At 42.9% G+C, this 12,871-nt stretch overlaps 2 protein-coding genes and 1 long non-coding RNA gene across 6 annotated transcripts in view; 1 reads left to right on the top strand and 2 right to left on the bottom strand.

The window, feature by feature from the left end:
• GALNT3 (polypeptide N-acetylgalactosaminyltransferase 3) overlaps positions 1–3,727 on the bottom strand; it is a 19,903-nt gene extending 16,176 nt beyond the window's left edge. The window contains exons 1-2 of one of the 4 annotated variants that reach the window (XM_083409288.1): positions 2,856–2,986; positions 585–689 (exon numbers count right to left, since the gene is read on the bottom strand). The gene's annotated coding sequence lies outside the window, so the exon portion shown is untranslated. Of the gene's footprint in view, positions 1–584; positions 690–2,855 lie in introns of all 4 variants that reach the window. The other 3 variants (XM_083409290.1, XM_083409291.1, XM_083409289.1) reach the window with 3 other exon arrangements.
• LOC310665031 lies at positions 3,193–12,871 on the top strand. Its single transcript, XR_014505151.1, has 3 exons — positions 3,193–3,329; positions 11,006–11,040; positions 11,876–12,871. It is a non-coding gene; the product is annotated as an uncharacterized lncRNA (long non-coding RNA).
• The window catches only part of TTC21B (tetratricopeptide repeat domain 21B), a 31,541-nt gene continuing 27,883 nt past the window's right edge, over positions 9,214–12,871 (bottom strand). Inside the window, 4 exon segments of the mRNA XM_083405704.1 lie at positions 9,214–10,667; positions 10,961–11,028; positions 11,448–11,568; positions 11,846–12,070. Of these exon segments, the coding sequence (XP_083261830.1) occupies positions 10,590–10,667; positions 10,961–11,028; positions 11,448–11,568; positions 11,846–12,070 (492 nt within the window). The 3' untranslated portion in view covers positions 9,214–10,589.

Here is a 12,871-nt window from a genome sequence, read left to right as displayed (position 1 = left end):
TTCCCTGTAGTTTCACTTCTCATAGTGTGGGAACCTCCAGAAGGCCCTCGGTACTGGATCTCAGTGTCTGGGCTGAACGATGGAGGTGGAGATGCTCCTTCAGGTATACAGGGTCGAGGCTGTTTAGGGCTTTAAAGGTCAGCACCAACACTTTGAATTGTGCTCCGAAACGTACTAAGACCCATATACTTGACAAATAATACAAAATGTATTATTCCGCACTGTATATATTCTAATCACAGATACTGATGGTAGACTAAGGCAACTAACTTCAGATGAAGTGAATTGACATTGATGGTATACCACTGGCTGAGCGAAGGTCTCATTAGTCATAAACATGCATCTTGATGCTAACCTAAATGCAGAAATGCCACATGCCATTTTCCTTTCAAGCAAAAGTCATCAGGGGAAAAATGGGCACAGAACTTTAAAATTAAGCTTCAAGAAGCACTCTCTTCCAAGTCATAAACTCCTAATTAAGCTCCAAAAGACCGCATTTCAACAGTAAGATTTTGAATATTTGAATATTTAAATATTTCAGCTGAAATATTAAAGCTCTAAAGCTCCAATCCTAAAATACTTACTATACAGGAACTTCTATTGGATTCAATGGGATTTACTTCCTTAGGATCAATGGTGTGCGTTCAATTTTGGTTTTAGGGATAATTTTTAGGCACTTGCATTGTAGTCTGGCAGACAAAAAAAATAATCCATGTAGTTGGGAACCAACATCAAATTTTCTTGAGACTGGGATTCCCACCCTTATAACTACAGAAAATGACAAATTAATTATACATCTTTACATATGTGATACTACTGCTAATCCATGGGTTAGGCAGTTGGTACTCATTTGTAAAGCACTCCTTGTAAAGCTAAATGTATCAGCTAGCTAAAATGTGGTGTAGCCTGTGAGTCATGGGAAAGCCAACTACAACTACACACACCTCCCTTCTTTATGTCAACATCTTCTGTTGACCTTCCACATCACCACCAGCAGCAGTTCCTGGAAGGATAAGGAAGATCAGAGCCGCCTATTCACACTCTTTTTTACAATGCACACCATTCTGTTCTGAGGCTGGGCAGAGCTTAAGAAAAAGCTTTTGAACCTTTAATATCTTGTGTCTCTCCTGCACAATTTCAGCAAGTTACACACACCCAAAATCCCACCCATTCAATACACTGAACAACACACATTACACAACAATTAAAATTGTACAGGAAGATGCTCACATCTTCCTCCACCTCTGGCCACCCTAATCCCCATGGGGGCACCACTGCAAGCAACACAAAGTACTATGGCTGCTCCCAAATGTTATAGCTGAATTCAGTCCAAGAACCCTGCAGGATTAGACAAAAAGCTGATCTAGTCCAGAAGCTTGTTTTTCACAGTAGCCAGCCTGGTGCCCAAGAGAAGCCTACAAGCAGGACATGAGTTCAGCTGCCCTCTCCCACAGCTATTTCCTAACAACTGACATTGGGGTGAGGGCAGTCTCCTGAAATCTCTTATCCCAAAACTTTGCAGAGAAAGGTCCAAGAACAAGAGGCTCTGCCTGCCAGCTGCATAGCAACAGTTCAGACAATGCAACACAATCGGACCATTGGCCTGACTTTCTAGGGTTCTATGATAAACCTTACACACCAGAGCCCACCTAACCCTAAGCATACTTACTCTGAAGCAAGTCCCACTGGGCTCAATCAAACTTATTCCCTGCGGTTTAAAATTGGAGCCTTACTATTTTATGTAGACACTTTTCAAAGCACTTCATATGCCTAATCTCGGCACACCTTAAAACACCCTTGGCAAGGGTATCCCAGGATTACCCCACATTGGTGATCCTTCCAAGGAGTGGGCTGCCAACTTGAATAAAATATTGGGGGTGGGGCAGGCAAGCAGTGCTCTGCATAACTGATTACATGACGCAACACCCACACACCAGTTGAATGGCAATGGCCATCCACTTGGGCAGGGGGCAGCCTCCTCAAATACTGCATTTGGGAGGGGTGGGGGGGGGGGCGGCTTAGGACAAGGCATGAGTTCGAAACATACCCATTCACGCAGTTATATGTGTCCACAGGGCATCATTGCCCAGGGGCTCTCTCTCCATAGCTGTCAACTTTCAGATTTGAAAATAAGGGATCAGCAGCCTCACCTGTCCCGGGGACAGTCTACGGGATATCTAACAATCTGGGACAGCAGCGGGAAACGGCGCTGGAATAAGGGTAAAAGGTAAAGGTAAAGGGACCCCTGACCATTAGGTCCATTCGTGGCCGACTCTGGGGTTGCGGCGCTCATCTCGCTTTATTGGCCGAGGGAGCCAGTGTACAGCTTCCGGGTCATGTGGCCAGCATGACTAAGCCGCTTCTGGTGAACCAAAGCAGCGCATGGAAACGCAGTTTCCTTTCCCGCCAGAGTGGTACCTATTTATCTACTTGCACTTTGACGTGCTTTCGAACTGCTAGGTTGGCAGGAGCAGGGACAGAGCAATGGGAGCTCACCCCGTCGCGGGGATTCGAACTGCTGACCTTCTGACTGGCAAGTCCTAGGCTCTGTGGTTTAACCCACAGCGCCACCCGCGTCCCTACATATACACATACACATATATACCCATACAGTTCTGGGGTCATTTACCTTTTCCTTACACCCACACATACAGTATGTATGTGTGTATATATATATATATATATATATATATGTGTGTGTGTGTGTGTACCGTATATATGTACACACACACACTCTCTCTCTCTCTCTCTCTCTCCACTATATAGCTGTATCTGATCTATACTGTATCTATAAAATCTCCCCAGAGGACTAGTAGAACCAGACCAGCAACCCACCCACCCCCCATCCTCGTTACCTCGGGATAGGGCGGGAGAGGAGGAGCAGGAGGTGGGGAGGGGGGCGAAGGGCGCAACCGCTCCAACCCGGAGCCTCTCAGCCTACATGGCCATTTCTGCAAACGGCTCTCCGAGCCAGCAACCGACGCTCGCCCCTGAAGCAACGGCAGCGGGTGAGCCCCCCCCCCCCCCATTTCCCGGTGCTCTTATTGACCTCCACCGGCAGCCACCCAGCAGAATAAGCCCCGCCCTTACCTGTGGCAGCAACGCGAAGAAAGCGGTTTCGGCGTGGAAGGAAGGAAGGAAGGAGCGAGCGTGCCTTCCTCTGCCCTCCTTCCCTCCTTCTCGGCGGCGGCGGCGGCGGCGCTCCGTTGCCAGGGCGGCGAGCGAAAAACCCTGGCCTGCGATTGGCCGCTTCGTGAGGCTCGGCAGAGCCCAGGTGAGCGTCGGGCCGAGGAGGGCGTTCACCTGAGTGGCACACCTGGGCAGCTCAGGTAAGGCGCGCGCGCGCAGCCCCTCCTTCCGCTCCTCCAACGGAAGGCCCCAGGCCCACGTGCCCCTGGCGGGCGCGAGAAGCACGGAGGCCCCAGAATGATCCTCCTCCTCCTCCTCCTCCGCTGCCGTCTATGGCTTTTTGACGCCCGGAGGCTCTGCCGCCCGGACGCTGCCGTTGTTTCCACCTCTTCTGCGCTCTTGGGGTTCCTGTGAAGCTTATTTCCGAGGGGCAGAGGACGGGTGTGTGTGTGTGTGCTTGAGCAATGGAAACTCCAGAGCAAAATTAATTCAGCAAACTCATACAGGGATGAGCTCCTGCGGCGTTCGTTGCAACGTGGAGGCAGTAAAAGGAAAGGAAATTGCATGGCCCTCCTTGCTATGTGTTTTTAAGGCCCCGATGGAAAAATGAGGGTAAATCGAAAAGGAAAGGTTCGCTGGCAAATTTAGGGTGATATATCGGTGTGGTGTGATATATGAATGGGAGGAAGAGATGGCGTGTTCCATATGATCATTATTGAAGCGGATCAAGAATACAGGTCCCGGGGCACATTGCTAGAAACTTAATAGCCCGTTTACCTTCCCGCTGCGGCGGTACCTATTTATCTACTTGCACTGGTATGCTTTCCAACTGAAGTGAGATGAGTCGCCTTTTGACTGTACTTCACTGTCCGGGGGTCCTTTACCGTTTACTTAATAGGCACAAACCCATGACGTAAACTTGCATGAAAATAAGTACACCAATTTATGTCAAGATGCAAATTTAGGCCAACTTTCTGAGGGGAGAAAACAAAGCTGGCTTTTGTTGTTAGGGTTCAGTTTGCCTCTGAGCTCATTGAGTGGCAGCGGACTGGGGACTCAGCTATACAGCTGCAAATCAAACATTTTAAGTTTGTTGTAAAGTGCATTATACAAATGTGACACTAGATGGAGATGGTGAGCTATGGCAAATTCAATATATTTTTTCAAAGCATTTTTGTAAAAAAGCATTTTCACAGCATTTTCAATATTTGTCTAGGACTCTTTGCACAATTCTCAGCCAACCTACAAGAAATTTTTTAGAAATGGGGAACAGGGCAAGAGATCAGGGGCTTTAACGAAAAAAACAGGGACATCCTAACAATGCCTGTGTAGGCATCACTCAATCCTTGAATCTAGAAGACACAATAACAGAATTTTGCACAGGTGTCACCACAAAGATTTTGTAAAATCTACATTTTATTGCTGGAGATGTCAGACACTCAGTACTCAAAAATATGTAGTAGCTACAAATAGTGAAAAGGAAAATGGAAAACTGCATGCTTTGGGAATGACAAGGAACTGTTTTAACAGTGAAAATTGACAGGATGCTCTGAGATTGAAACAAGTATGAATTGTAGAGTGTTATTGTTGCTTGCTTGAGTAGTTTATAAATAAAGATATATATTTAGTTTGGCATCATGCATTTTATTTTCAAATTACACTGAAAAAAGTAATGTTGACCAGATGCTGCAATATTTTTAGAAATATTTACATTACTGTATTTCAGTTTTTTCCACAGCAAATATGAATTGTCTCCTTTTTAACAGTATAAAGTAGATTTCACAGTTCTGTGTTCTTGTAAGGTGGCTGGGAAGAAATCTCACATTTCCCCTCATTTTTTATCCAGGTTGACTAGTTCAGTTATGACGTATTATTAATGATAAGAATAAGGTCCCATTGCTTTTCTAAGATTTTACATAAAGAGGCTGAAGACTAGAAATTTTAAGCCTGCCCCCTTTTCCCCTTCAGGAAAAGCTGATGCATGAAGGGTCAATTCGGAGGACGTGTGGGAGCAGTGGTTGTTTACCCCACCCTCATTAACAGCTGATTTTCCTTCAACTAGGCTTTATGTCATGAACTGTGTGACTTTTTAGCCAACACCACTGCATGGTAAGAGCTAAAATGTAAATTAATCTAGCACCATACAAAGGAAAGTTGTTAATGTCTTACTCTCGCCTGCGTTTTTTGCTCTGAAATGAACCAGGAATGCCCAAATGAACAATCAGATGCATACTTGGGGAATAAGCCCCATTCACAATAGTGGACTTATTTCTGAGTAAACACACAGAGTTATTCTGTTAAACAATACTCTGTAGGGACGCAGGTGGCACTGTGGTCTAAACCACTGAGCCTCTTGGGCTTGCCAATCAGAAGGTCAGCAGTTTTAATCCCAACGGGGTTGGCTCCTGTTGCTCTTTCCCAGCTCCTGCCAACCTAGCAGTTCGGTGTAAGTAGATAAATAGGTACTGCTGCAGTGGGAAGGTAAACGGCGTTTCCGTGCACTGCTCTGGTTTCTGTCACAGTGTTCTGTTGCACCAGAAGCGGTTTAGTCATGCTGGCCGCATGACCCAGAAAGCTGTCTGTGGAGAAACACCGGCTCCCTTGGCCTGAAAGCGAGATGAGCGCTACAACCCCATTGTTGCCTTTGACTGGCCTTAACCGTCCAGGGGTCCTTTACCTTCACCTTTACTTAAACAATACTCTACAGCAGCTTGAGAGCCAGTGTGGTGTAGTGGTTAAGAGCGGTAGTCTCGTAATCTGGGGAACCGGGTTCGCATCTCCGCTCCTCCACATGCAGCTGCTGGGTGACCTTGGGCCAGTCACACTTCTTTGAAGTCTCTCAGCCCCACTCACCTCACAGAGTGTTTGTTGTGGGGGAGGAAGGGGAAGGAGATTGTTAGCCGCTTTGAGACTCCTTAGGGTAGTGATAAAGCAGGATATCAAATCCAAACTCCTCCTCCTCTTTTGCTCTTCTTGTTGATCTGTGCTGCATGATACTGCATATGTTTGCTCTGAAGTACCACTAAATTCATGTAAATATGCATAGAACTGCAAAGCCCTTTTTCTTGTTACTTTCATCCTATTTCTTCCACTTCCATTTCTCCTGTACAACCAATACTTTCCAGCATCTTCAAGACAAATGGAAAAACTAAATATTTATCAATTTGCCAAAGCAATGTAGTGCTGTTTCATAGGCAAGTGTGTAAATTGATGGTTTTTGTTTTATTATATACTCTGATATTTAATCCCAGAAATGTACTATATCGTGCTAACATAAAAAAGTAGGAACACAGGAAGTTACCTTATGCAATGTCAAACCATTGGTCCATCTAACTCAGTGCAATGACTGGCAGTGGTTCTCCAGGGATTCAGACCAGGGACTTTCTTGAACCTGGGATCCTTTGCAGGCCAATCAAATGCTTTACCACAGAGCCATAGCTCAGGTGCAAGAGGACAAGGATCATGCACCTTTAGAGCTGAATAGAAGAGAGAATTGTAGCAGGCATAACAGGCAACACTGCTAAAATCTTCTCTTCTACACAACTATCAAAGGTGCAGGAGCCCTGCCCCCTTTCGTACCTGTGGCTCCCCTGCTATAATGATTTTTGTTGCCACATTTCAATCACTGAAGTCAGTGACAAAACTTCCACTGCTAGATTGCATCTCAAACTGCTGCATAAAAGATTTTTGGAAAAAATATTATTTGTGGTTTCACTTTAGAAAATGTGCACCCCACTATCTATCCCACTATTTTGAAAATGCTAAATGCAATGCTTAAGGGTTTCATTTTTCAGCTACCTAGCGTAGGGGTTGCTTGTGTTTAGATTTGAAAGGTATAGAATTGATCATTTTGGCTTCTCTTGCTACTATGATCATAAAGACACAATTTGACTGAGAACCTATTCCTTGAAACTATAGGACACAAAACATTTCAAGCATACTGTATGATAACAGAGCTTATATAAAGAGCTTGCTATAGTTGTATGTATAGGTATCCATAGCTATATATACTGTATATGCTGCTATAGGAAGCTTAAATCTCCAGTGTAAGAGAGCAGTAGAAAATGCAGACACACTCCCTTCTTCCTCCTTCAAAGGCAGAGAATATGAGTTGCTAGGCAACACCATACTGAACACTGGACTCCTTTTTCATTAACATAACTGAACTGACCTCTCTCGCTCTCGCTCTCGTCCTTTCAATTCAAAGGCCATGTATTAGAAAGGAGGCTTAAGTTATAAAATGCTGCTTAAAATATTGTTAAAAGCTCAAATGGAGTCTTCCCACTTAATGGTGAGAAAAAAGTAGGGTCACCCATAGAAAAATGTCACTCTATTATCCTGAATTCAGGAGGGCAGATGGCTCACGTGAACCCAAACAATTGGGGTGGGGTGCATGGATGTAGCCAAGGGGGCAGCTGCCCCCCATCAAGTAAACAAATAAAAATACTCAACTGACCAACTGCATTGCAGATAACTCGGTTCTGCCCTCCCATAAAGCCTCCCCCCCCTAAAATAATGCCTGGCTACGCCCATGGTGGGGTGGGGTGGAGAGTGCAGAGGAAAAGAATAGGAAAAGTTATTGGATGAGAATGTATCAGAACACAGAATCTTCCAAACAAACAAATTTTAGGCAAACTGGCAATCCAAGGCATGCGATCAACCTTTATGCGTTGATGATGGTCTTCTACATCAGTGACCAACTTAGGTGAAAACATGTTGTTCAAAAAGTAGGCCACGGCGGCTCCTGAGAATTAGCCTGCTGACCCAGCTATATTGGAATTGACTGTAATGCATCTAGATGTGACCCTGACAGCACTTAGCGGAAGTGTGCCAGCTTCCTGATACTCCTGACATAGCTGCTAGCCTGTGGGTTGCAACCCCCTCAGCAAAAGCTGGGAGGCATCAGTTGTAATCCCTTGGCTGTTCCCCTCAAGCCCTGGGGCCATTCCCTTCTGTTGGAAGGACATACCTGTGTATACTGCACAGCTTATCCTGCACCCACCTCTCCCCCCAAACTAGCCTGATGCCCTCAGGTGTAGAAATGGAAGATATCCCATCACCAGTGTTGAAGATTCAACTGCCACTCCATTAAGGTCTCTGTATGGGCAATAGGGAAGGTGTGCCATTGCCTTGTCTCAAGCAGGCTTCTGTCTGGGGGCCAGTTGATAACACCCTCAGAACAGGTTGTTTTACTTCAGGCATGGGCAAACTTGGCCCTCCAGATGTTTTGGGACTACAACTCCCATCATCCCTAGCTAACAGGACCAGTGGTCAGGGATGATGGGAATTGTAGTCCCAAAACATATGGAGGGCCGAGTTTGCCTATGCCTATTTTACTGCCTTCTTTCCTTAGAAGGCTTGGGAACTGATAGCCTCTGTGACATGAAAGGCCCGGGTGAGCTACAGCAGGAGAAAAGAGGTTCCAAAACAGGCAATTGTATAAATGAAAACAACCCTAACACAGAGGCTCTCTGTGACGAGTCCAGAAACAGAGAACAGAGCTATGATGTTTCAAACAAAAGGCGGCCTTCAAATTAATAGCTTTGGTAGCTGAAAATGGAGTTTTAAACAAACAGAGCCAAATATAATCTCCAAAGATAAATACGGGCAACTCTATGTAACGCAACAAGTCAATTTGCTTTTCACTTAAAAGCCATTTCTATGCTTAGCTCCGGTAAGAACAAAGTGAAAAAGTAGCAGCAATCGGAACTCAGTAAAGACTGTGGTGGTAGTTTCATATCTGAATCAGAGGATGTGGATACCACAGCATACCAGGGGGGCGAGGAGGAGGAACCTTCAATCAACTGCAAGAACTATAACAATGAAATCTTAACATCAGTCTTGAAGTGGAAATCAAGTTTAAGGTGGATGGTAGCGGCAGAAGTTCATAATACGACCCATACCCTCTTGTGAAAAAACCCTGTTAGTTTAAACTGTGTTTTAATGGTTGTTGTGTAACACATTCTGTCATTTCCAGTATAATGCAGAACAAAAACAAACCAATAACCCCTCTCCCCACCTTCCCTGGCCCACCTTTATTTAACTATTGCTCCCAGATCATGGGATATGGTACATAAAGACAGATTTGAAGAAATATATTTATTTTATGTAAAACATTTATACATTCTTTTCGAATTAGTAATTCAGTACAGTTTACATGAAAAATACCAAAATTCATAAAACAATGCAAATCATATGATAAAAGCATATGTAAATATAGTGTTTACAAAAGGTGAGGCATATCTCTGTCCACTTGAATTATGGCCTACATGCTATATTGCAGGCACTGAAACAAGCCTCTCAGAAAAAGCCATGGGAATTCTTTGAGGCTACATAGACAATAATCACTTGATGAAAGACAGTTTTACACAATAATCCAAATAATGAATTATACAAATGAAGTAAAATACGTTGTCATTTCTACTAGAAGTTCTAGTAATAATACTACTTTGGAGCTTTAAGCATGGAGGACAACTAGATCTTCAATCAAAGTGTTTCAAACTGTGAGAACCCTGGTTTGCTAAAGTTTTTAAATTGGTCTGTCCCTGATTTTACTGCTTCCTCTATCTGCCAAGAGGTGCTTTGTTGTAATTGTATTTTTAATTCTTTTATATTGTATTTTAAAATCATTTTAATGAATTATAAAATAATAATAATTGCAGAGTAGCATGCAAATACCGTTATCTAATAAATAAATGTGGTAGAATGAAATTCAAATTCCTCCCGTTCAGTAGGATAGCCTATGGGGATGGGACATCGTTTCAGCTTAACCCACCTTGCCAAATGGTTGAGGCTGAACATCTCGAAAGAATGGCAAGTTGCGTATGTAATCAGTAAATAATCCTTAGGGAACTACTGGCACCTTGCGCAATTATGTAATGATTTCTGTAGTATATAATAGCAAAATAAATTAGTCATTGGTAAAATAAACGGGTAGGGGAAGGGATTTTTTCGAGTTTTGGTCTACTTGATCTAGGATTCCATCTGGGAAAACGTTTTGCAAAAATAAAACAGTTAGACGTGTGAGACACAAATAAAGCATTCTCGCAGTCTTTCCCCCCGCTGCCTTTGAGGACCCCGATTATACACCATTTCAAAAGCATGGCCGTAATCCAAATAAATCACCTTTACGAGGGTGATGTTCGAAGGCCAGCGAAGGAGGGTGCAGCTGGGAACTCTCTCTGTCACAGAGCAACCTTCAAAGGACGTTCCAGCTGTGGCTGTTGTTCCCTTACACCAAAGTGATTTATTTGGACTGTAGCCAATACCTACAGGTGGGTAGTAACAGACACTGATTATCTTTTAAATTTGCTGAACTCTCTATATGCTACAAAAGTACTCTCCACTTTTTTTCAATGGGAACTAACTGAGCATGTAGCATCACAAACTACACAGATAGTTTTACAGACCTTTCTCTGTTTGCCCCCCCCCCCATTTAAGATAAATACATACAATATTATTCAAGTTCTTAACGCTACGCGTGCCTTATCAAGTATTTCCTTTCTGATCTTGGGGTAGTTTGGATGCTGTTCTAAAACCTGTTGAAAGAAAATATATTCATAGTAAGCAGTAAAGTTATTACTTTATTATTGTTATTTATTAAATTTGTATATCTCCCTATACCTGCAAGTCTCAGGGCGGTTTACAACACGTAGACACATAAAGTCTCACTGTAAACTAAAACAAGTAGTTGACTATTCTACTGTTAGATATCTAAAGCTATTTCACTGCAGCAGACGTCAATACTGTCATTAACGAGAACTATACTACAGTGTTTTCCCCTTTTCATAGAACCCACAAGCAAAGAAACATGTTTGTAAAAAAAGTTTACCTTATGACAAACATTGATTGCATCAATGTATCTCTTGGCTTTCAGGTAATTAAATGCCAACTTGAAACCTGTAAAAAATGGTAAGTCAGAGGTTAATGCAAAAGTAGCATTCTCTTTTCATGTAATCCTAGGATTTTACAAGGGGAGCTGAGAGCTTGTGGATACCTGCTGCAGCCCCTTTTTTTGAACAAGGTTCCTTTAGCAGGAAGAATGGCATAGGCATTTAATAAATATGTAATAATAATTAATAATAAATTAAAAAACCTACTAACCACAGAGAGTTTGGCCAGAGAGCTGGAGTGGATCTCCCCAGTCTTGGCTGCAAAGAATCACCTTGGTTTTCAATTTCGATTACATGTGTGATCTTTGTTGTCTATTTTGTTGTTTCTCCAGCTTGTCAGCCGCCTTGTGTATAGTAGTATAGAAAGGCGTTATATGAATTAAAAGTGAAGTGAAAATGAAATGAAGTTGCTAAGGGTGAACCTACCAATTGCTGGATTTGTTTGGTTTCCATATTTCCAGGCCATCTCGTAGTTTGCAGCTGCATCCTTATATGCTTGTTCTTTCTCCATTATGTATCCCATATATTCATAAGCTTTGCAACAAGACTAAAAAAGAATTTAAAAAAGAGAGAAATCTCTGTCAGCAAGTCTTAAAATTGCAGAGCCTGTTGACCCACTGAATTGTAAGCTGAAGTGCTGTTGGCCCTCAATGGCACCGCACAGAAGGTCATAAATCACTGCCCTCACCACTGTCAGCCAGCACAAGGAATGCCGGCCTCATTTTGCCTGTTTTCCATAAGCTTAGTTGCATTAATTAAAAGACTCCAGGGGTAGAAAAACATGAACAGAACAGATACAGCATTACTTCTGGCCTGTCCGTTACCCTGTTATGACGAAGGCACCGTTTCAACAGGTCACTAGCCATATCATATTTTGAAGACTGAATGAAAATGTCAGCGAGGAGAAGCCAACTTTTTTCAAACTCTTCTGCGTCAACGGGATTCCAGTTCATCTTTGAAATGCGCTTCAACTGGTTTCTGGCTCGCTGGGTTTGTTTTAAGATCATGTAAGCCGTGGCCATTCCCAAAAGTGCTGGGATGTGATCTTTCTGCAAAAAAGACCAATATGATGCAACTCAGAAGACAGAGAACCCAGTATAAATGTCAGCATTCTCAAAAGGACAGTGCTTTGCCCTGGCAGCAGCTGGTTATTCTAGGTTAGCACTTGGGCTGGTTGAAAAATAATAATAATCACAACTCCAAAAACGCCTTTCTAAAGCCACAATGTGATTAATTCACTAAAACTCCACACAAGGACTTCTTGCATGAAAGAAAAACAGTGGCAGTAAAAAACTTACAAACTGGGGGAAGGGGGGAGAGATTCCCAACATTCCTTACTAATGCTTATTATTCTGTTACGAACACCTTTGAAAAGAATAATCTTTTACCTAGTACACCTACACTCTGAAAAATGATATTTAATATTGTCAGTTTATATTTCTTAGTGCAGAAAGTATTGATCTTGTGTGTAAAGATTATTCTCTATTTGGATTAATACAGGAGGCTACTAGAGGCTTCTCTATGTGAGAGAAGGAGAGGCAGAAGGGTTAATGATTGTTTGGGTTATACCTTCTGGGAAGCTGCTTTGAAATAGTTCTCTTATCTCTTCCAATTAAGGTCATGCTGACTATAAATATAGGCCAGAAGAACCCTGAGTTTTACTTTTCTCTTTCTATCTCTCTTCCTTCTGGTGTGGTGTTTCTGTTTCTGTATAGTGTTCAGGTTTAGTCTTATTATGAGTTAGGTTTGTAAGTGCTGCAACTCTGTATGCAAGTCCTGATTGTATTGGATTTGATAACCATTACACTACATTTGCCTTCAGCAGAAGTAAAGCTCTGCGGAATGAAGTA

The sequence above is a fragment of the Podarcis tiliguerta genome, assembly GCF_965153285.1.
Source record: "Podarcis tiliguerta genome assembly, chromosome: 1".
Taxonomy (NCBI): domain Eukaryota; kingdom Metazoa; phylum Chordata; class Lepidosauria; order Squamata; family Lacertidae; genus Podarcis; species Podarcis tiliguerta.
This window is presented reverse-complemented; position numbering and strand designations above follow the sequence as displayed.